Here is a 24967-nt window from a genome sequence, read left to right as displayed (position 1 = left end):
TGTATACTTAGCTGACTGTGATAGCTGTGAGGCATATTATGTGGGAATGACCACACGCAGGCTCAAAGATCGAGTCTATAACCATGTCTATGACATAAGAAAAGCTAATATTAATAATGCCTTGGCTAAACACTGTCAAATGTATCCGAATCATGGATTCAAGTTCAGGGTATTACAGATACAACATTTGAATAGAAGGGAAGGAGATTCCTTAGGGGCTCTTGAACTAAATGAGCTGAAGTGGATTCTTAAACTTAGAGCCCATAGAGCACCAGGGTTAAATTCAGCTGTTAATATCAGGCCCGCACTGTTATGACATCATTGTTTTTTCTCCCGTTTTTCTTTTTATTTTTCCTTATTTCCTTTTTCTTATTTCTCTCCTCCCTCCCTTTTTCCTTTCTGTGTATACTTCCCCCCTCCCCCCCCTCCCCCCCCCCCGTTTCTTTCCTTCTTTTTTCTTTCTTCTGTTCTTTTATTCCTTCTCTCCCTCCTTCCTCTCTTCCTTCTTTTCCTTCACACACCATCCCTCCCCTCCCTCCCCCCTTTTTCTTTTTTCTTTGTTCTATCTGGCCCATATTGGCTGTTATATATTCTATGCATTTTTCTAATAGAAGGTAAATACATCAGTATATTTAATTTTTATTTTATTTTAGTGTTGTTAACTTATAATGATTATGATAAATAGTTGGTTCTAGGAAGATAGGTTTTGCTATATGAAGATTTTAAATCTAACTTTTTAAGATTCTATATACATATCATGCACACTGAATGAAAATGGATGTGACAGTATGATTGTTTTTCCTTACCTTACATGGGCATTGTTTCCTGTCTAGCTAATAAGCTAGCTTAATGATTTGTTTCAATTGCTTAATTATCTATTAAGTACATCGGCTTATTGTATATAAGGAAGGATTTAAGTTTTTTAAATTTGTAACCTGATGAAGCGCACGACTATTGTGCGTGAAAGCGCTTGTTTTTCACCTAATTAAACAGAATTGTTTGATTTTAAGCATCGTGGTGGTTCCAGTGTTTTCAACTATTATGCATCACCTGCATTCAAAGATAAATGCTGGCATTGCATTTCAGTCTAAACACTATATGGCATAAACCATGGCAGCTACTTGCTACTGTTTAATTTTTTTTTCTTTTTCTTTTGAACTAAAGAGCTTTATCACTCTGTGTCTGACATAAAAGATTAGCAACCTGTTTGCTAGAATTTACAATGACAGAAGAGCACAATAGCTATTTTTTTTCTTTTGCTCCTCAACTTAAAGTTAATGAGCAGAGCACAAGATTGGAGAAATGTACTGGGTGACAGAATAGTCATCAAGCTGCACCCCTATTGCCAAAGTTTAAATTCAGGCATAAAAGAAAGGCAAACTTGGCAATCATAGCTTTTTCCTAAACACAGCTGTAAGAATTAAGGCATGCAACTCATTTCACACTGAGCTAATCGAAGGAAGGACACAGGAAACTCAGAGCTATAATATATAACATTAAGTATCCTGTTTTTTGTTTATTTTGTTCTTTATTTCTTTGTTATTTATAGCACTTTGTGTACTGTGTATTTTTTTGCTAGTTTCACTGTGTGTGAGGAAATTGTCCACTTTTATTAAGCATCTGTTGGGTTGTTTGTTTCTGATAACTTGTTGCAGGTAAACTCTTTTTCTAGAGGCTCCTTTAGCTGTTTAAAACTTTCATTTAAAGGCTCACTGCTGCTTTTCAGCTGTGAGAAACATTTCTGCAGTTTGTTCTAAGTAGTGGGGATATTTGTAGCATTTCCATATTCAGGCTTGTATTTGGGCCTAGTGTTTGTGGAGGCTGTGTGTCTGAGCACATATTCAGGGACATCTTGGTTTAGCCAAAGCCATCAGGCATTATAGTGAGAGAGAATTGTTTGAGGTCATTGGCTGACTGAGGTCACCTGGACTACAGTTTAGACTAAGCACATCATTGGTTCTTTTGAGATTTTTTTCTTAAAAGCTGTCTCAGGTTTCAACCTTCTGTTACCTAAGAAGTTCAGTTGTGGAAAAAAAAAAAAAAAAATTATCTGCTTTTACTGTATTTGAGTTTCTTCCTACTTTATTTTGCTTTTGCGTCATCTTAAAAGTACTCAATTGTATTTATTACTGCTTGGTGTAACTCATTCTAAGCCTTTTAGTTTAAGCACTTGGGCTTCAGACCAGTTGTTTTACATTAAGAAGGTTTGTGGTCTGCACTGTAGTGGCAGAATAGGTAGCTTACATCCTTCTAAGTTGGGAACTGCTGATTGAGGGCTCAGTGTCTGTTATTCTAAAAATGTATTAATTCTGGTTTAAGCACTTGGGCTTCAGGCCAGTTATTTTACATTAAGAGGGTTCATGGTCTGCACTCTTGTGGGAGGAGAGGCTGGACTCTGCCCTTCTGAGCTGGGAATTTCTGGTTAAAGGCTTATAGTGCCTGCATATTTGAACTGCTTCTTACTGAAATTGGTACACCTTGTTTGCTGTAGCATAGACTAGATCCAGGCCTGCTGAATTTAGCTTTGTTTGTATAACTTGAGCACTAATCCAGGAATTTTTTAAAATATTCAATTGTATTTATTACTGCTTGGTAGTAACTTGATTAAAGTGTAGCTATCATTCTAAGTCTTTTGGATTAAGCACTTGGGCTTCAGACCAGTAGTTTTACATTAGGAAGGTTTGCGGCCAGCACTGTGGTGGCAGGACAGGTAGCTTACATCCTTCTAAGTTGGGAACTGCTGATTGAGGGCTCAGTGTCTGTTATTCTAAAAGTGTATTAGTTCTGTTTTAAGCACTTGAGCTTCAGGCCAGTTATTTTACATTAAGAAGGTTTGTGGTCTGCACTCTTGTGGGAGGAGAGGCTGGACTCTGCCCTTCTGAGCTGGGAATTTCTGGTTAAAGGCTTATAGTGCCTGCATATTTGAACTGTTTCTTACTGAAATTGGTACACCTTGTCTGCTGTAGCATAGACTAGATCCAGGCCTGCTGAATCTAGCTTTGTTTGTATGCTTGTTGTTTGTTTGCTTGTTATTTCCCTGAAACCCTAATTCCACCGAAAACGCAGCTTTTCAGCACTTCTGTGGATCCCTGCATTGCTTACTGTACTTATTTCCTTGTTTCATTTGAAAGAAAGTTACTGTTTGTCGTTTTTGCATTTAAGTTACTTGTAACACATTGCATTTAAGTTACCTGGCACTTGCTCACTAAAGCAATTATATAAGTCAGCACTAAAAAATTAAAAGCACTACACGCTCACAAACTCCCCTTGAGTACCTTGTTCCCCATTGGCCCTTTTTTCAATTATAAAGGAATTCCCAATACTATTCTAGCATGTCCAAAGGTCAGTTGTCAATCTCCTCTCTGGTCCAGCTGGTGAATCTGGGAATCATGAGGCAATGTTACAACTGCCTCATGTACACAGACAACCCTCTCCTCCTCCCAACAAATTCCAACACATATGAGAGATGCAACCATATAGCCAAACTGGAGGCTAAGCTCTCTCAACTCAGTACTGGCGTAACCAGTCAGGAGGAGAAGGACACCACACTCACTACAATTCCAGTCTCACATAGACCTACCACGACAGCAAACCAAACACATAAACACACAAAAACATACTCGGAGGCTCTAAATAAAAATCTGCCTAAGCAGTAGAGACCTCCAAAGCAGACACCCAAGCAACTGCTACCCCAAAACAAAACACGTGCAACACATAGCTCACAAAGTCAGTGTGCCAAACAGTCACAGCCCTTAAGGCTAAACAACACACCTGATACACTTGTAATAGGTGACTTTATCGTCAGGCACACTGACGTCCCACTCACCAGGCTGAACAAGAAAAAGGTCATGGTGAGCTGCCTGTCGGGCGCTAGGATCCGCCACATAACACAAGCACTCAGGTCACTCCAAGTACAAATATGACTCAGTCATTGTACATGCTGGTGTGAATGACCTGAGACGAACCTCCCTGGACTACATAAAAAGAGACATAGAGGAGCTCTCTGAGCATGTAGCCCAGGCCGGTATGACCTTGACCTTGAGTAGCATCTTACCCTCACCAAGAATGATGCCACAATATGAAGACAAGATGATCAATTTCAACAATTGGCTTAAGTATTGGTGTCATTCAAAGGGGATCCAATGCCTGTCAGCCTGGGATGACATGCTTGACAAGCCACAATGCTTCGCTAGGGACGGCTTGCACCTGTCACCCCTGGGCTTTTGGATATTGGCAAAGGCTCTTACTACCCCCATAGTGCCTGTTTTAGGCAAGGTTCAAAAGACAAACCCACCTCCATAGGTATCACAAGGGATAAGAAACTAAGAGTAATGCTACTCAACGCCAGAAGTCTAAACCTCAAGATGCATGCACTCGAAACACGCCTTAGCATGGAGAACATCGATATCTGTGCAGTAACAGAAACCTGGTTCAAGGCTCCCAAGAGCACGCTAGCACTGCCAGGTTATACCTCATACCATGCTTTTCGGCCCCAAAACTTGGACCGAACCACAAAAGGAGGGGGAGTATCAATATTCGTCAAAGATACCCACACCTCCAGGTTGGTGGCACAGCACGAAGCATCAGAGACTATCCATGTGCAACTAACAGTGGGTAAAACTGCCTTCCAGTTTATAGCCTGCTACAGACCACCCTCCCAAACCCAGGAACCCCACTCGGCCTTCCTGAGAATACTGGAAAATATGAAGGTCTCTTCAAACACCATTATATTGGGTGACTTCAACTACCCAAACATAGACTGGGAGCATTACTCTAGCTCCAACACCCTAGCCCAAAGGTTCCTAAAATTTATAAACTCAAATGCTATGGAACAACTTGTTACCACTCCCACAAGAGGGGAAAACATACTGGACCTGATCATCACCAACATGGGGACTCTATGCTCCAGACCAGAAGTGTATCCCTCACTGGTAAGATCAGACCATAAACTAATCTCACTGGACATTCACATCCCGACCCCACCCTCTGCCCAGAAAACCACAGTGAAAAACTTCTCTAAAGCAAATTTCACACTCCTCAAAACCAAGGTGGAATCCTTCAAAGCCCTTGGGCCTGTGGAAAATATGGCCCAGACCGCAGAATCCTTTATAAACACATTCTATGAACACCTTCAGGAATGCATGGATCATGCAATCCCAAATAAAACCAAGACCCAATCCTCCAAAGGCAGACGTCCTGTCTGGGGGACGCCAGCCATAAACAAACTATACAATAGAAGGAGGAAGCTACTATATGATAGAGCAAAATCCCAAAAAGGCAAGGCATCTCTGATCAGTATTAGCAAAAAACTACGGGCACTCATAAAATCGTCTAAGACCAGCTTCGAGAGAAAAATTGCACAGGACACTAAGGATAATCTCAAGGCTTTCTTTAGTTATGTTAGAAACCTGGGTGGGAATTCCCTAATATGCTCAGAATTAGTCCAAAATGACAAAAAATACACCAAACCCACAGACATTGCCAACATCCTAGCTGACAGGTTCAGCGCAAACTTCCCGCTCCCCAAAAGGGCAAATATCTATCCCAGCAGAATGCTGCCCCCCTGACTTCTCAGATGCTCAGGTAAGAGCCGCCCTCTCCAAAGCAAAAAATACAGCATCAATGGGACCAGACGGTGTCCCGGCTGCGTCCTTCATGAACTCCAAGAAGAGCTAAACCCAAACATAAAACTACTGTTCAATCTCAGCCTTACTACAGGATATGTACCCAAAGAGTGGCGTACAGCAACAGTGGTCCCTCTCCACAAAGGTGGTGCCTCAATGGATCCTGGAAACTATCGCCCCATAAGCCTGACTAGCTTGGTCTGCAAAGCTATGGAAAGGATCATCATGGACATCATAAATAAAGATATTGGGGACCTACAGACACTGGATCCTACCCAGTTCGGCTTTGTTAAGGGCAGATCCTGCCTCTTAAACCTGGTCGATTTCTTTGAAACAGTCACCAAGGCCATTGACGAGGGGAAGGTGGTCCACACAGCCTACCTGGACCTCGCAAAAGCCTTCAATACAATACCCCACTCGAGCATTATAGATAAGCTCATCGGCTTAAATATAAATCCCTATGTCACTAGATGGGTTGCAAACTGGCTCAAGGACAGAACCCACATGGTTAGAATTGCTGGAGCCATGTCAGACTCCAAACCAGTTACAAGTGGCATCCCACAAGGCTCAGTCCTGGGACCTCTCTTGTTCGGTATATATTTCTCGGAGGTACAGGCCAACACGGAAGGACTGTGGCTGACCAAGTTCGCAGATGACTGCAAACTGGGTGCCATAATCGACTCTCCAGCCGACACAAGCATCCTCCAAAAGGGCCTCATAGAAACAGACAACTGGTGCCAGAGCCATGGCCTCAAGCTAAACGCCAAAAAGTGTATAGTCATCCCCTTTGGCAAAAACAAAGTGCCCACAAATGACCACATAGGTGGTAATACATTAAGTAAAGAAGAAGTAATTAGGGACCTAGGGACCCAAGTTGATAGCAATCTCTCATTTGACAACCACGTGGCCAAAGTGGTTAGAAAAACATTTTATATAGCCCACCTAATCATGAAGGGATTCACATCTAGATCAGGGAAGGTCATCGTGCCTCTTTACTCATCCCTCATCAGGCCCATAATTGAGTACAATGCCCCTTTTGGGATGTACCTTACCAGACACCTGCAGCAACTGGAAAGACCCCAAAAGTACCTCACCAAGAGGATCAAAGGGCTCAAACAGATGCCATATGCTGCCCGGTTAAAGAAACTCCAGCTCTACTCAGTGGCATACCGCCTGCTCAGAGGCGATCTGTGCCTGATGTATAAAGCCATGTCCAACCCGGAATTAATGGACATGCTGCACCTCAGAAAATCCAAATCCCATCGAGCTACGCGCTTGGGAGACTTGAACCTCAGCACTGAAATAAATAGGACATGCTGGAGGGACAGATTTATAACCCAGAGGCTCCCTTCACTCTGGAATAAAATCCCAGTCCAGGTTAGGCAGAGTCCCTCATTGACTCTCTTCAAGAGGAATCTTGATGAGTGGATGGGAGATCGTAGGTTTACCCCGGGTATCACTTCTTTGTCACTGTTAGTCAGAAGCACAGTATACTAACCTTGAAAAAGGGCATAGCAAAATTAATTTAAAATGGGTGGCGAAAGCCAAACACACTCTGGCTAGGCTTATAAATGCCCTAGGGCAGATAGCCTAGTATGAACCTATGAACCTATGAACTAGAATAAACTTCCAGGAATGATGGTTTTATAATTAATAATATAACTCATGTTGTTGAGCCTTTCCCCTGAGAAATATATACAAAATTGACAAGAGAGAGACCAATAATAATGTTAATTACTTCATTAAATGTAAAACCCCTTCCCTCCACCAAAAAAAAGTTCAAAGTAATCTATAATTATCAACCCATTGTTCAAATTAAACCTTACAAACACAAGATAAGTAACTGTTACACTCATCTATCTTACAAGGAAATTATTTCTTTTGACAAAACAGTAAAAGTGAGTTTTAAAACTGAGAGGAATGCTTTTCTGTCAATGGTTAAAGATTCTGGAACTATTAACGCAGAAAGTATGGAACATGCTTGGCTATATTATGTCTGCAGTTAATTACAGCCCTCAAGCTGCATTGCTCATGGGAAAAAAGTTGAGCCTATATACTGCAGTATTAGCCACACACTCTGTGAAGACAGACACAATGATACACTTAATGTTCAGGAAAGGAGATTTGCTGAACTATGAGGACTTCTGCTTAAAAAGATGGGGGAATCAGGCATATACATGATGATTGCATCATATTGCTACAAAATGCCAGATGCTAGAAATATTTAATATCTTTTGTTAAACAAAATTAGTTTTAGAGTGCTTTAATGATTTTCTTTGCAATAGATATATTAGCTTCTCAGATGGAAGAAGAGATAGCCCATGCTTTTACTGCTGCTACACTCCCCAAAAACTATTGGTTATTTTTACCAATGTGCGCAAAGTCTATTACCTCTTCAGTAAGCAGTCTTGTGTCAAAAAGTACAATATCACAGTCTGATTCATGATGCAGAAATATTAAAAAATGAACGTGGTATAGGCATTATATGGGTCCTTTATATTTACCTAAAAATGTCCAGCTGCAGCAAATTGCACAAAATATTGTCTTCGTCATAATCCATTTGTGTGTGTGTATGTGTGTATGTGTGTGTGTGTGTGTGTGTGTGTGTGTGTGTGTGTGTGTGTGTGTGTGTGTGTGTGTGTGTGTGTGTGTGTGTGCGTGCATGTGTGTGTGTGTGTGTGTGTGTGTGCGTGTGTGTGTGTGTGTGTGTGTGTGTGTGTGTGTGTGTGTGTGTGTGTGTGTGTGTGTGTGTCTGTGTGCGTGTGTGTGTGGCCATCATAATTCAAACATTTTTTATCAACCTCTGATCTCACTAACAAGAGAAACATTTGTTTTAGTTCAAAAATGAAGTAGAACTGATACCTACCTTTTTAAATACAATGGGATCTTCCTCCCAAACAGGATTGATTGCGTTCCCTTGAGAAGTCTTTGTTTTGAATGCTTTTCTTTTTGTGTCTACAGGCAGGCCAAACATGTCAACTTCCACGTATGTGCCAACTTTTTTGTCAGACAGAAACTGACCTGAAATTATCTACAATTGAAATACTTCATAGTTAATCTTCATCATAGTTTTCTTAATTATTGTATATACAGTAGATTTAAAAAGTGGTCATATTGTTTAATAGTGAGTCTTTTCAATTAATTTAGAATGTGTTTTAAAGCTACTATAAATTAAATACAAAGGAAAAATATTGGATGACTAGATCATAGACATTGCTGCATATGGACAATTACACTTAAGCTAGAACATGCATTCCAAAAAGTTGCAGAAATATAAAAAATATAAACTATTGAAGTTATTAATGACAAAATGCTCAGTGGTAGTTTGAGCAATCAGTGTTCCCACAGGTTTTAAAGCTGAGCCAGTCACTAATTATACATGGTGATGCAGTTTTCAAAGCAAAATAAATACAGTTTAGTAAGAAAAAAAAAACATAAATAGGGTCTGTCTCAAACTGCATTCATACAACAACTAGTCTGAACAACCTGAATTAAAGGACATTTAAATGAGGGCTTTAGTTAAAATGAATTCAGTGATAAATCCCAAAACATTTATTTTTATTTGCTTTCCAGGGTATAGGATTGTTCTCCATGCCATGTACCTTTGTCAAACTCAGCCTGGTAGCACTGTCTGGTTAAATGAATTGCTCAGAGTCACACATTAGGCAGTGGAGATTGAGGGAATTGAACCTTGCAACACTACACCACATGAGACAGCTCACTGACAGCTCCTTAATTCTCTAAGTCAATTGCCAGACACTTTGACATCAGTGTCATTACTGCTGCACATGTACATAAATATCATTACAAAAACTGCTTCAGTATAACTTTTTCTTTACCTTGGAGATTGTACACTTCCCATTCTTTGTATCCTGAGTGACACCCCTGTACTACCTTCTGTCATTATCACTTACTACTATAAGTAAGATTCCTGGTCCTTTTTGGTAGTGCACATATAGCTATACATTCCTCATCTTCTACCCTATAGCTTTTACCTCACTATCTTATCCAAATTCCATGCATATTTTGAAATATTGTTATACAGAAGCAGTTAATTAAGTTTAAGTTTCTACATAAGCTAGTGCCCTAATAAGCAGAATTTACATGAAAAAAAGTAGAGATTTAAAAAGTAAGGCGGTAAATGTGGACAATGTGGTCAGGAACCACGAGTACCTATCAACTTTCTCTCCACATTTTAGTAGTTTAGAAAGCTCTTAATCATCCCTGATTGCTAGCTGACTGACTCAGTTGCTCAGACTGTCTCATGATCTGTCTGTCTGTCCTTCTGCTCCTCCTCCTTTTTCCCCCTAGTATATGTCTATAGTAACAAAGAAGTATTTAGCTTTGCCCTTGCCAGCCTGACTACAACATTTATACTGACCCTCCCCCCAACCCACTCTACACCACTTCCTACTGTGGATTAGTAATCCCTATATCATCCAACTGTACCTCTTCTTTTTTTAGTGGAATACATTTTGGTAGCCTTATTTATCATCCTTGCAGTGGTGGCAAGACTCTGGAGTCGGTAGACCATAACAACTATTAGCTTGGATTTTTTTTTTGCATTTTCAGTTCTGGCTAACAAATGAGATACAATGTCAGCTTTCCTATACCCAAGGGAAATGCACACATCCGAAAACATGTAGTACTGAGCTTGAGCTACGATGCACATTTTGATCGCCTCCTTTTCTGGATCCAAATAGTCAAGAATTTATTGGAGTGTTTGCCATTCTGTGTGGATTAAACATTTACTACATGGAGATTTGTTTCTTATTTCTTACTTAAACAAGCAGTGTCCCTTCAGTTTACTATACTTTTGTGCACCATTTGGGTTATTTGGTTTCTTCATTGAACTAATACAGTCTCTAGTTGGTTATGGAGTCTCCTCTGCATGGAACTGAAATCCATCACTATACCAAAATCACAGTCATTTATTAGGACTCTTTCAGCTCTCTGCCCTATATTGCATGAGATGGCATCATCCTATCATTTGTCAACCACCTCCTTAAGTGTCCATGCTTATTGTTGGATAATCATACACCATTCTGTTAAATCTTAGTTCGTTAAAATTCTTTTCCCTGCCCATTTTACTTAAAAAGCCCTATCTGCCTTTTAAAGTATGACTTTCTGAAGTGAACTACTGGAACGGTGATAAAAGTATGGCCACATGACTGTACGCAGTGAGAAAACAACTCTCCTCATCTTCCCAATATACACATCCCCCTGTGCTGTCTTCCTTCATGCGTTACATCTGGAATCCTACCAACAACATGAGGTCTAAGTGGTCAGCTAACAACACTTAGATAAAATTCAAATTGCTGAGATCACTGTGTTCCGAGATTGATCCTTTTCCCAAGATGCAGCTACCTAAAAATTCCTTACTGTAAGACAGGTTGTAAATGAAAAAAAAAAGCCCCCTTGCAATGGAATACATGAGTTTGCTCACTTTAGAAAAAACTGATCTCAGAAAATGAGATGATAGTTAGTAGCAGTAGTAGTAGTACTATTACTATTACTAATATTAATACTACTACTACTACTACACAAATGTTATTTCATGCTATAGAATCCATTACTTTAATAACCAGTTTCATATATGGCACATCGGAGAATGTCTTACTGGTTTACAAGCACTTAATAATGGTGCTGTAACTAACAATTTGCTTGTTTTCTTGAACATTCACAGGACTGGTTTGTCTTAATGCAACAACAAGTGCTACTTTTAATTTATTCATATTTTAACTGGATAAGTGAAATTATCATCACAGTGCCTTTTCAGCCAATAGCTATTGTCAAAAGAGTAAGAATAAATGCATTATATATGGACAGGAGTAATAACCACCCAAAATGTTTTGTGATATGTGAGGAAAACTATGAGCCATGGGAGGCAGAACCATAGACCGAGGGGTGTGGAGCCCCCCCCCCCACTTTTACAGCTGCAAGACCTTAAAAACATAGAGGGCACAACAGAGGACTTGTGTAATTTAAACTCATCTGCAAGACCTTAAAACCTTGGAGTTGTAGGACCCAACAGAGGACTCGCGCATGTGCTGTACATTAACAAATTTAAACACAAAACTGCGCGGAAAACAAATCATATCATTGCCAGAGTCAACACCTACAGTAAGATCCACTTCATTATTCATTTATCAGCATCCTTTTACTTATTTAACTGAAGCTCTGTTTTGGTGCTGATTTAACTTAACTGAAGCAGCTCATTTTACTTATTTAACTGACTGAAGCTCCGTTTTGGTGCTGATTTAACTTAACTGAAGCAGCTCTGTTTTACTTACTTAACTGAAGCTCCATTTTGGGTGTAATTGAAGTATATTAACCCACTACCGAGTTTGCGCAGGTATGGGCGTGCCCGCCATGATTGACATGCAGAAGGGCGGGATTAACAATGGCAACGTTTTTTTCTCTGGACAGGTTACTTTTCACTAAAATTCAGTATCTGCCAAGAGGTACAGCATGGAAGGAAATTTCAATTAGACAGAAATAGGGAGCACTGGCAAGTAAACATATAAAGTGATTTGTGTCTTTTCATGTTTACCTTGTTCCACAAACATACCCGTCTCATTACTAGGAACGTCCGTTTTCCTCACTGTTCCACAATGAAAGGATCTGTCATACAGTCAGTGTTAAGAATTGAACATGCTAAATAGTACTAATTGATTTGTTCTGAGGAAGTCTACAGCTAGTAGATGAAAGCGCTAAACCATTGATTCTTTTTGTGTTTGAATAATTATAATAAATTGTGGATCGTGACATTACTACTGGAATTCTTTTTGTGCTTGGTTGCATTGTGTTGTCGTGATTTCCAGTAATTCAGTTGACTAAATAGTACTAACTCGTATTAAATGAAAAAGAGAATATTTTTTAACTTTAACACATTTTGACCATTGCACATTTTTGGAGGCAGTGTTCCACATTTTGGGAGTGGAAGGTTGAGCGCTATATGCTCAAACTGAAAGCATTACTGTACATAGGTTTTTCTTCTTTTGCTGGCTTTAGTTTACCATTCGTGTGGCACAGTGAGTGATTAATGTTACAGTGCAAATCTTCACTTTGAGCTCCACCCGGACTTCATTCTGACAGTGCAACATCTTGTGTGGGGGTGAGTTTTTGTGGAGTGCTCTCCTGTTTTCCCATTTCATAAAGATACGTACTGGGCAAATGGGCAATGAATAAATGAGTAGCAAGGTTGTAGACGGGCATACTATTTGTACTCTACTGAGCCCACTTTTCTGAACCTTGTTTAGAAAATTGTGTCTTTTGCACGACATGATATGCCTGTTAATGGCTAAATTAATGTCTTGCTTATAGAGAGATTTGGTAATCTAAAACAACATCTTTAAGTATAAAAGGGACAGTTGAAAATGACATATGCATTATTAAGTTTTGGAGGGCATTATTATTACTATCTTTTACTATTACTATTGCTTTCACAGCAATTGCATTTTTTTGTGCACTCGAATCTTTCTGTGCAATTAATTTGTGTTTCGCATATCGCAAATATTACCTTGTGTTATGGTGGCATCTTTCAATCAAATGGTGGGCGGTGCAGTCAAAATGCTCGCAGGCGGGGTTTGGCCGGGGCTTGCTACTGCGCATCTGGTGGGTTAATACACTTCAATTACGCCCATTTTGGTGCTGATTTAACTTAACTGAAGCAGCTCTGTTTTACTTATTTAACTGACTGAAGCTCCCTTTTGCTTTGCTTATTTAACTGAAGCTCCATTTTGGTGCTAATTTAACTGACGTGTGTGTGCTTATTAACTGAAGCTCCGTTTTGGTGCTTATTTAACTGATGTGTGTGTGTGTGTGTGTGTGTGTGCGTGCTTATTTAACTGAAGTTCCGTTTTGGTGTTTATTTAACTGAAGCTCCGTTTTGGTGCTGATTTAACTTAACTGAAGCATCTCCGTTTTACTTATGTAACTGACGGAAGCTCCCCTTTGCTTTGCTTATTTAACTGAAACTCTGTTTTGGTTCTTATTTAACTGAAACTCTGTTTTGGTTCATATTTAACTGAAACTCTGTTTTGGTGCTTATTTAACTGAAACTCTGTTTTAGTGCTTATTTAACTGAAACTCTGTTTTGGTGCTTATTTAGCTGCCCGCAGAGTGTGTGTTAACTGAAACTCTGTTTTGGTGCTTATTTAGCTGCCTGCAGAGTGGAGTGTGTGTGTGTGTGTGTGTGTGTGTGTGTGTGTGTGTGTGTGTGTGTGTGTGTGTGTGTGTGTGTGTGTGTGTGTGTGTGTGTGTGTGTGTGTGTGTGTGTGTGTGTAAAATGCCCCACTTAATTATAACTGGTGGTTACAATTAACCAGGCTCAAACCCTGAACCTTGGATACAAGGACCTGCATTCTCTACCCACACCACCACTTTTGTGATTCAGGGAATTCAGATATTCAGGGAGTTGAGTCCATATCTCTCAACCGTCCTACATTTCACAGAATATTTCGCTCATGCTTTTGGTCTGTTCCCCTTAAAATTTCTGGTTTTGTGGCAAATCAGTGAGAACGGAATTGGTAACACGAAAGACTATTTCAGCAACTTTCTAAGATTATACAAGCAATATTTAAAATGTGTCCCTAGTTTTGGGCCTTTGCCACCCCTCCAATACATTTTGGCTTTTTCCACATTTCCTCTGTTGTGAAATTGAGTGATTTAGTTGTGTCAAGTGGCTGGTGCAGCGGAAGTGTTATTGCCTCACAGCAAGAGGTTCTCTGGTTTGATTTTTGGCCGGGGTGCCTTCTGTGTGGAGACTCTGTCTTCCCTGTGTTTGTGTGGGTTTCCTTCCATGTTACAAAGACATGCATTTGGAGCATTTCTCCCTGGGCCTCTGCTAAACATTTTTTGTTCCAAGTTAGACTTTCCCAGTAAACAAATGTTAAATACATAAAAAAATTTACAAGGACCTGAGAGCTTCAGGAGAACAGAATTTTAGTGCAGCTTATTCCATGTCTGTTTGCATTGTTAGTAGCACAACAGGTAGTAGCCTTACTTTTGATGCAGAAGGCTGTGGGTTCTACTCCCACAGTATTCAGATGGTTCACTGATTCTGTACTGTGTTGTAATTTAAAGAGAATAGATGCTGCAGTCCTGTGAATAGCCTCCTTTGAAGGAGTTACCCAGTAACTATGAACCTGTTAGCAGTTTTCCATCCGTTCCCTACTGCAATATTACTAGCTTATTTTTTAACATAACATAGGTAATTTATTCTTCAAGGGCAACAGCCACTTTATTTGTAGATGAAACAATGAAGTATATAGTTGTTTCCTAGCAGTGACCTCTTCATTAGTTATAGATCCCTTTAATGTAGAATTATTTAGACGACTGACTTCTGCAGAGATTTTGCATATTTATTGATATTGGTGGATTGTAATGACAGAAGTTTGAGTGGCTTTTTATGGCTGAAATTTTCTGAAATGGGTAGTTTTGTCATTATTGGGTCATACATTTTATTACATTTTGTTTCATTGCTTACTAGAAGACTGTTCAAAACTATACATTTAAAACGCATTCTAGCAACTGGTGCTGTATTATACAAGGAATATAATTTATACAATCAGGAAGGTGAATCAAAGAATGCATACATGCATGCATGACCCTAAAAATGTGTTTGAAAACAGCCCAGAGGAAAGTGTGAAAGGCTCAAAATCATGGGCAAATACGTTTTACTCTTGTCACCAAAGCAATGGATAAAGGTACAACAGTTCACACCACATTACCTTGAACTGGCCAAGCCTTTTGACACAATCCCCTACTCAGGTGGAGTACAAAAGATGAATAATGTAGGAGCAAACACTTCCATCACTAGCTGGATTGCCAACTTGCTCACAGGATGCAGGAGATCAAAATAGGGGAAGAGACCAGTCACCAATGGAGGCCACCGGGTTCTGTGCTGAGAATTTTTCTGTTTGGCATATACGTCTCAAAAGTAAAAGGAAATACCAAGGGCCTTCGGCCGGCTAAGTTTGAGATGACTGCAAGCTAGGAGCAGTTATTGCATCCCCAAATTATGATGGTATGCTCACAGTTGTTCTCACTAGGGCTAATATACAATTATCAGCCATGGGATAGGGAAGACCAATCAACAAATGTTAATTCAAGCACCAAAAAGGAATTGACTAAGCTTAAAATGTCCTCCAGGTGAACCTATGTTGTGCTAGTAAATAGTGGTCTAAAAAGGGAAATTTTTCTATAACTAAATGCCCCTCTCACCCCCCCCCCCCCAGTCTTCAACAGCTTCCAGCACCAATGCTATGAGCACCTAAAGAAAGCCCACAAAAAATGTCAGAAGAATATATAAATTCCACATACAGATCATAAGTCAAGTATGAACTTTAAATGATGGATCCACAAGGCAGAGGTCTTAATCACTCAGACTTCCTGTTGCCATGACCTCTTTACTTTTAACTGTCCATATTTTTTGCAGAATGTCAACATTTTTGCCTCATATTTTGGGTCTGTTCTTCATTTCTGGCATTTTGTTGAGGATTGAAGTAATTAAATAATGACAGATATTTCAGTTTCCAACTTCATACCCACCAGAAAATAATATGCTAATACAAAATCTGTTATTCTTGTAATGTTATAGGTTTATAAGAGCAATAACTGAAATCTGTCTTTATTTTTGCTCTTTTTTGTCCCACCATTATTTTTGGCTTTGTCCAGATGTTTTGCTCTAAGAGTGTAAGAGATATGTCTCTATAACAAACATTTGCTGGTTAGTACCAATATCTACGTTATTTTTACAGGCAAGTATTTTTTTTTCAAAAGCCTTTTAATTGTCTTTCCACAAGACATCAGTTTTCACTGGATAAGAGAGCAGTTCACTTGCCTCTATTCTTGCTCTGCTCTTCAAAGTGTGAATGAAAATTATTAACCAATTTTTAGTTACACCCTCAAAACATGAAAAAGAGAGGATGAGACAGAAAGACAGACAGACAGACAAATGGAGTATATGTTCAGTAAGGAGTCATGAGGACATCATATCCTTAGTGCTTCCAATATCACGGTATATACTTCTTCTACTGCCCTTGAATTTTTTACATACATCCACTATAAGACCTTGTATTTCTCCATTTATTTCTGTTATTCATACTTAAAAGTTTTCAATAACTTCTTCATTCCATCTCTAAACATCCAGTTTATGAAACCAAACATAAATATTTATACTGTCATTCCAGGTTCTCATTTCTTCCTTCAAGATTTTTAATTTCCACAAATTCTTCCTCTTCCTTGCACACTTATAGAAATTTCTCACCATTTTTAGTTTGCTGCTACAGCTTTATCTCTTTGCTTTGCTTTTTTCACAGATCTGGAACATTTCCTGATCCTTCTTTTGTACTTTTTCAAATTATTTTCTTATTTCATCATTCGGAATATTCAGTATGGTGTATTTTTCCCTATGTATGGTATTTTTGTACAGTTATTTAGCATGATATCTTGCAGTCTTCCTGAGTACCATACGAAATGCAAACTTTAAAAATTTCTGCATCAGTTGGAGTTCACATTTTCTTGCACTAACATAGAAATCCTTGAACCTCAAAGATTTCTTTAATAATAAGCCATGATATTTTACCAAAATTAAAACACAAGCTTCTAGAATCTAATACTTTCCATTCAGATTTGTTATAGTCCATCTACTTTTAATATTTAACCACTAATCCAGAACCGTACTACTTTATGGTCAGTACACCACAGACTGCTTCATATCTTTCCCTGTTTATATCTAACAACTGTTAGGGACTATTTTATTTAATATTGTTTTTGCAGACATACCTACTTCACCTAGATTATATACTAAATATGTAGACGATTGTAAGACAGGGGCCAAAATATATGATCAGAGGGATGTGGGTTGTTTAAATAATTATTTAGTTGAAAGTAAAAATTGAACTAAGAAGGTTGGGCTACAATATAATTATAAAAATGCAAGGTCTTAACCTTTGGTAATATATATGAGAGGAATATGGTTTTGGAAATAACTGATCAAGTTAAGTAACACAGTACATTTATTGGTAAGGATATGAATTTTAAGTACCACATAAAAGTCATAAAGATTTGTGCTTTAAGACAAAGTGACCTACTATTGGGTATGTTGAAAACTAGAAATCATGAGTATTAAAGAATGTATTTATGACTATGATCCACACCATGATAGAATATAACTTGTGATGTAATTTGACTAATACTGATACATGAAATTAGACATAGTTTAAAGAAATCTTGCAAAATAAGAAACACAACAAAAAAAGTGAACTTATTCTGAGAAATTGAAACATTTCAGTCTTTTGGACCTTTTCAGAATTTTATACAGAGAAATCAGGGAAACTTGTGCTTACTATATATTGCATGGAACAATTCTGATCTTAGGTGAGCAAATGGTTTAATAACGACTATAAAATATCCTTGTATTAGAACTACCTGTCTCACCTACATTCATTCACATCACCTAAACCCTGCTCTAAACAATTTCCTTCAGCTCCACTTTCCACACAGAGATCTCCACTCAGTCAACATATCCTTATTCAGTGTCACCAACTCTAACAACTCTGCACAAGGCTCTTTATACTCAAATTATGTATCCAAACTCTAGGATATAATCTCTCTTTCTCATGTAAACAAATGTACGCACCAAGCAGTTTTCAGCAGGTCATAAAGTAATACCTAAATAACCCCTGGCTATGACCCTGCTCTCATCCAGGATAAATGTTCCAAATCTGTTCTACTATCACTAAACATTCCTTACCTCCGGCTCTGCTCTCTACCTTTTCCATCATAATCACCCCCCTTTCCTCCTTACCTTTTCCTTACAAATATCTCCTTTTGCCCTCACTGCCACACACCTATCTGTACTGGGTACCCAACTTATTTCTCCATTTCTTTTCCAGCCTAATGCATCTGCACTTTGATTATTTTACCCTCTTTCTTTCCTCTAACCTTCTTTCACCACTCTCTCACCCCATGCATCTCTCATTTCTATGACCTTAATTAGCTTCACATCTCTACCACTCTAACTTACTCCCTTTCTGAATCTCATCTCACCTTCTCCAACTTCACAACACTCTGATATCTCCTGTTCATACTCTGAACAGTTTGTCATAACCCAACCTACTTCTGGTTTTTATTTACCTCGCTTATCTCTCAGCAACTCATAGCTATATACCTCTGATCACATATTATGCAATACTGACTATCTAAATTGGTTTTATTATTTATGCACCAAATATACCATTATTACTTTGCCTGCTTAATATGAAACATGAAACACCAGCTTTCACAACCTGTAATAGTTGCCTAATTATCTATTACCTCCTTAAAGAGTGTTGCTCTAATTTATGTACATGCCTATGACTATTGCTGCATTTTACTCGATTGTAATCTTAAGTATTTTGGTACTGTGTGCATATGGAACTTTTACAAGTATTGTTGCATTTTACTTGTTTGCATTCTAAGTATTTTTGTTAATGTATGCATTTAGAACTGCCCCTTGCAACAGGCCTTTACTGAAAGGGGGTTTTGCATAGCCCAGTCAGACTTTCCTGGTCAAGAAAAGGCAATGAATACGTAAATAAAATAAAACTAGCATTCAGGACTGTGCTTCTAAATATATAATAAACAGAAATCAAACAAAGACAAGAGATAAGTTTATAACTCAAAAGATTCCTAAGTTGTGGAATGGTGTACCTGTTCATGTCAGAAATTCTTGCTCAGCATCATTCTTAAAACAAAGGCTAGACAGTTATCAGAATAATAAATATTAATTGAATGTATGGAGTCTACAGTGCTGATGATCAATGAAGATCATTTGCAGTTGAATTAAGCGAGTAAACTATAATAAGAGTAGAGGCAGAAAGAGCAATGGCTATGGACAGTTTCATGTATCACCACCCACAGTTATGACTTTATGATCATTAAGAAATGCAATATGTCGGATTCTACAGATGGTAGTTTGAAATTTGACACTAACATTACTAATTTCTGTCTTATCATCATAGTTTCTCTAAAATAATCTACTACACCCTTGTATATCTTATTAATCTGGGAAGGATCGTGTATACCAGTACTAAGAGTTATATTCAGGTTGTCCCTTCAGGTAGTTTGCATTGTATCTTTCTGGTAGTCTGCATCGTCTCCTAACACTCATCTTTTTTTTTTTTCTTTTTTATACTCAGAGCAATATTTACATTACACCACAATTTCTTGTTTCCATGTTCTAGCCTTTGGTCCATATAATGTTTCACTTCTGTTGTCTCTAATATTTTCGGTCCACTCCAAGAAGAGAATATTTTGCTTTGACATCTCAATAAGGCCCTCAAAATTAGTGCTTCCTCCTTTTACTTGTCACTGTACCTCCTACAGTGTACAAAGTCCTTCTCACTTCAGGACTTCTGTTCTCCCATTCCTCTGCAACTGTGCTTCTAAGCCTATTCGAAGAACAGACCAGTATATATACTTTTAATTGTCTCTACTGCTACCAACACCATCACTTATGTTAATGTCACACAGGTTTTCCATTCACCCAGCTAGACTTTTAGTATTCCTTTTCAGCATCTGCCTAAGAGGAATCTAATCAATGGAAAAGAAGTCATGACACCTCATTGCAAAATTTCTTCTCTGAGACACTGCGCAGCTTTCTCTTCCATCAACCACATGGCTGTTGCACCTCATGAGTGCCCCTGTGTTGCGTTTCTTTAAGGTAGATAACACGTGTGAATATAGTGTGCTACTTGTTTTATTTAGTACTTGCTGACAACCTTAATAAAATGCAGCACTTCATAGGTGAATGCCTTGATTATTCAGGACATCTATTTGGTTGTGTATTTTGCTGTTGTTGTGAAGCAGCTTTGTTGTATTTTGTATATAATTATCACAGCATCTAATGATTGCACAACAGAATTACTTGTTACCTAACTCTCAATAAAAATTTCAGTAAAAACTGGACAGTCATTTTGTTACACCATGTTTCCACTATATATTTTTTATTTCTTAAATTATCCTTAATTCCTGCCAATACACTAATAAAACAAAAAAAAAAATAAATAGAAATACGCAGATAAGCAATCCCCACCCCAAACACACACACATAGACAAAACTGTGCATTTAAAATAATTACATAAACTTTACCTTAACAGATAATGTGTTAGCCACGATTCCATCTACAGTACTCTCCGTAAAGGGGTCGAAATGTTTATCTGGTCGCCTCATGAATTCTGGTTTGAGTCTGAAGCCACTCTTCCTATTACATTCATACATCCCAAAATTTAACTGCATAGATAAGTCTAGATGAACAAAACCAAAGAAAAGATACAAACATGAAACCTACTGAGAAATGAGACAGAAGGAAATGTGTCATCTGTTTCACGTAACCCACTTTATATTGTACGGTGTAACTAGTGCAGCCATCAAACACCTCAGTAACTTACCACCCCTGAGAAAATAAATACCAACGCGACATATGTGCTTCCAGTAGATATGCTGTTGTCACATTTGTCAGCAGCTGCAGTGGGCTGTTCTAAACCATTGTTAAATTTTCACTGGTTAGGATGAATAATATGATTACTAAGCTTCTCTCTCTCTTTTTATCTCTGTAATTTGAGTTGAAGTTCAGATTTATTACGGTGCTTTTAGAAAAACACCATTATAATGGGGACCCTGAGAACACTTCTACCAATGGAGAATTGCTCATGGAAACACTGTATAATGATATTAAAAGCTGCATAGAAGCAACTGTACCTTCCCATAACAGATTCAGGACTAACTCAAAAAACAATCCACACTGGTGGAATTCTAACATCAACAGGCTGTTCAACAACAGGAATACAATCATGGTGAAAATTAGGAGGTGCAATAACTTGCAAGATTAAAACTGACTCATCAATCTAAACCACTATCTCAGGGAGCTTAGAAAATCTAACAAAGCCAAATTTGAAGTAAAAATAGCATTCCAGGTCAAAGGCAATCACAAATCTTTCTTCAAATATTTCTGTAGCATCAAAAGCAATACACAACTTCTTCTTCTTCTTCCGGCTTTTTCCCGGTTAGGGGTCACCACAGCAGATCACCTGTCTGTTCATGATTGGCACTGGATTTTTACGGTGCTGAGGTGCAAGCCTGGCACCCAACCTTCCACAAAAGGCACACGCATGCACACACTCACACCTATGGCCAATTTGGAGAGCCCAATCCACCTACAACATGTCTTTGAGATGTGGGAGGAAACCGGAGCACCCAGAGGAAACCCACACAACCACAGGGAGGACATGCAGACTCCGCACAGAAGGCACCCCAGCCAAGAATCGAACCGGAGAGCCTCTTGCTGTGAGGTGGCAATGCTAACCACTGCACCAACGTGGCCATCCAAAAAGGCAATACACAACAATATACTGAATTAATTGCAAATGTAACTACCTATACTAAGCTGGAAGATATAGCAAATATACTGGCTGAAACATTTAGCTCTAATTTTAGCCCCCTCCCCCACAGACACCCCTCAGAAAATACTCACAACCATTACTCCACCAGCTATAGGTTTATAGGTTCATAAGTAGTTACTAGGCTATCGGCCCAAGGGCCTAAGTAAGCCTAGCCAACAAGGTTCCCTGGCTTACGCCACCCAAGAAAGTTATTTTCTTGTGCCCCTAATGAGCAGAGCCACAGAAGTGATCCCTGGGGTGTATTTCCTATTTCCCATCCACTCATCAAGATTTTTCTTGAAGAGTGCTAATGAGGAACTTTGCTTGACATAGATGGGTAGCTTGTTCTGGAGGATGGGAAGTCTCTGGCACAGGAATCTAGCCCCCCAGCATGTTCTGTTTATTGTGTGACAAGGATTAGGTCCCTAGAGTGTGTAGCTCGGAGGGATTGGGATTTCTTTAGGTGTAGCATGTCTAACAACTCTGGGTTTGACATAGCTTTAGATGTTAAGCAGAGATCACCTTGGAGTAGGCGATATGCTACAGAGTAAAGCTGCAGTTTTTTGAGACGATCAGTGTAGGGCATCTGTTTGAGGCCAGTAATCCTCTTTGTGAGGTACTTCTGTGGCCTTATCCAGCTGCTAAAGATGTCTTGTGAGGTACATTCCAAAAGGGGCGTTGTACTCTATAATGGGTCTAATGAGTGTCAAGTAGAGGGGAACAATGACCTCTTTTTTCCTGGATGAGAACCCTTTTGTGATGAGGTGTGCCACATAGAAGGATTTCCTGGCTACTGTGGTGATGTGATTATCAAAGGAGAGACTACTGTCCACCTGGGTCCCAAGATCTCTTATCACACATTTGGCGTTAAGTAGACTGCCGCCTATATGGTAGTTCATGGGTACAGAGTTTTTACCAAAGGGGATGACAATGCACTTTTTGGCATTGAGCTTGAAGTCATCGCTCTGACACCAGGCATCTGTCTCAGTGAGGCCCTTCTGTAGGATGCCCACATCATTTGGGGACTCGACTATGACTCCTAGTTTGCAGTCATCTGTAAACTTCATTAGCCAAAGGCCTTCTGTGTTAGCCTGTACTTCAGAGAAGTAAATACGAAGCAGGAGAGGTCCCAGGACTGAACCCTGTGGTACTCCACTTGTCACTGGTTTGAAGTCAGATTTGGAGTCTGCAACTTTTACAGTGTGGGTTCTGACAGTGAGCCAGTTGGCAACCCATCTTGTGATGTAGGGATTTATACCTAGTTTAGTGAGTTTAGCTATAATTCCAAAATGGGGGATGGTGTCGAAAGCCTTGGGGAGGTCAGGATAGGCTGTATGAACCACCTTACCCTTGTCTACGGCTTTGGTGACCGCTTCAAGAAGTCGATCAGATTCAGGAGGCATGATCTGCCTTTCACAAACCCAAACTGGGTGGGGTCCAGTGTTTGGAGGTTACCAATGTCTTTGTTTATGAGTTCCATGATGATACGTTCAAGGCCTTACAGACCAGGCTCATCAGGTTAATAGGGCTATAGTTCCTGGGATCAGTGCTGGCTCCTCCTTTGTGGAGTGGGATAACTGTTGCTGTTTGCCATTCATTGGGCACAAAGCCTGACATGAGGCTAAGATTGAACATGGTACTTAGCTGGGGAGCCAGTTGATTCTGAAGTATGTGTAAAACGCAACCTGGGATGTTGTCTGGTCCCATGGATGCTGTGTTTTTGGCTTTAGAGAGTACAGCTTTTACCTGCATAGTTGTGATTAAAGGGACTCTGCATTCTTCCTGTATAGATATGGGCCCTTTAGGGAGTGCGAGGGGGGTAACGTTAGCACTGAATCTATCTGTCAGGATGTTGGCAATATCAGTTGGTTCTGTAATTTTCATGCCATTGTGCTGTAACTCAGAGCAGATCTGGGTGTAGCCATTGAAATTCTTGACATAGCTATAGAATGCTTTGTGGTTCTCCCTAGAATCAGTGGCAATTTTGTTTTCATAGCTAGCTTTGCAGGCTCTTATAAGGGATCTCAGCTTCTTACTGAGGCTGACCAGGGAGCTCCTCCGCTCATGGGATTTTACTCTCTTTTGCAACAGTTTCTTCCTTCTGTTGTAGAGTTTGTTTATGGCAGGGGACCACCAGATTGGCTTCCTTTTTTTTGAGGATAGCATCTTGGTTCTGTTTGGGATAGCATGATCCATGCACTTGTGTAAGTGCTTATATTGTGGATTTGTGTAGAATTCAGCAGTCGTATCTGTATTGTCCATCTGCAAGGGTGTCATGAAGTTCACCACTTCTGTCTTAAGAAGCATGAAGTTGGCTTTGGAGAAATTTTTTACCGTGGTTTCCTTAATGGAGGGTGGGGGTGGGATGTGGATATCTAGGGTGATTAGCTTATGGTTGGATCTGAAAAACGAGGAGTTGACTTCAGGTGTGGAACACCGGTCACTCATGTTGTTAATGAACAGGTCTAGAATATTGTTGCCCCTGGTAGGGGTGTGGATAAGTTGATCCAGGGCATTGGAATTTATGAATTCCAGAAAGTGTTGAGTGAAGGAGTTGGTACATGAGTAGTTTTCCCAGTTAATGGCGGGGTAGTTGAAATTGCCCATTATTAGGGGGTTGGGTTGAACCCTAATATTCTCCAGTATATCAAGAAAAGAAGAGTGGGAATCCTGGGGCATGGTGGGGGATCTGTAGCAAGCTACAATTTGAATTGCATTTTTGCCCAGAGTTAGTTGCACTTGGATAACCTCAGATGCATTATGCTGAGCAACTAGCCTGGAGGTGTGGCTATCCTTAATGAATATGGGCACACCTCCGCCTTTGGTGTTCCGGTCCAAGTTAGGTGGCCAGTGTGGTATGAGTTATAGCCTGGTAATGCAGGGGTGCTCTGTGGTGCCTTGAACCAGGTCTCAGT

The 24967-nt window shown here is 39.4% G+C and overlaps 1 protein-coding gene across 1 annotated transcript in view; it reads right to left on the bottom strand.

The window, feature by feature from the left end:
- The window catches only part of PLCB1 (phospholipase C beta 1), a 4354095-nt gene that overhangs the window by 1049596 nt on the left and 3279532 nt on the right, over positions 1 to 24967 (bottom strand). The window contains exons 19-20 of the mRNA XM_044056572.1: positions 20764 to 20918; positions 8491 to 8655 (exon numbers count right to left, since the gene is read on the bottom strand). Coding sequence (XP_043912507.1) covers positions 8491 to 8655; positions 20764 to 20918 — 320 coding nt within the window. The remainder of the gene's footprint in view (positions 1 to 8490; positions 8656 to 20763; positions 20919 to 24967) is intronic.

Source organism: Protopterus annectens, chromosome 1.part2, assembly GCF_019279795.1.
Source record: "Protopterus annectens isolate FY-2018-M chromosome 1.part2, PAN1.0, whole genome shotgun sequence".
NCBI classification, from domain to species: domain Eukaryota; kingdom Metazoa; phylum Chordata; order Ceratodontiformes; family Protopteridae; genus Protopterus; species Protopterus annectens.
Note: the sequence above shows the minus strand (reverse complement) of the source record. Positions and strands in the feature narration are given on the sequence as shown.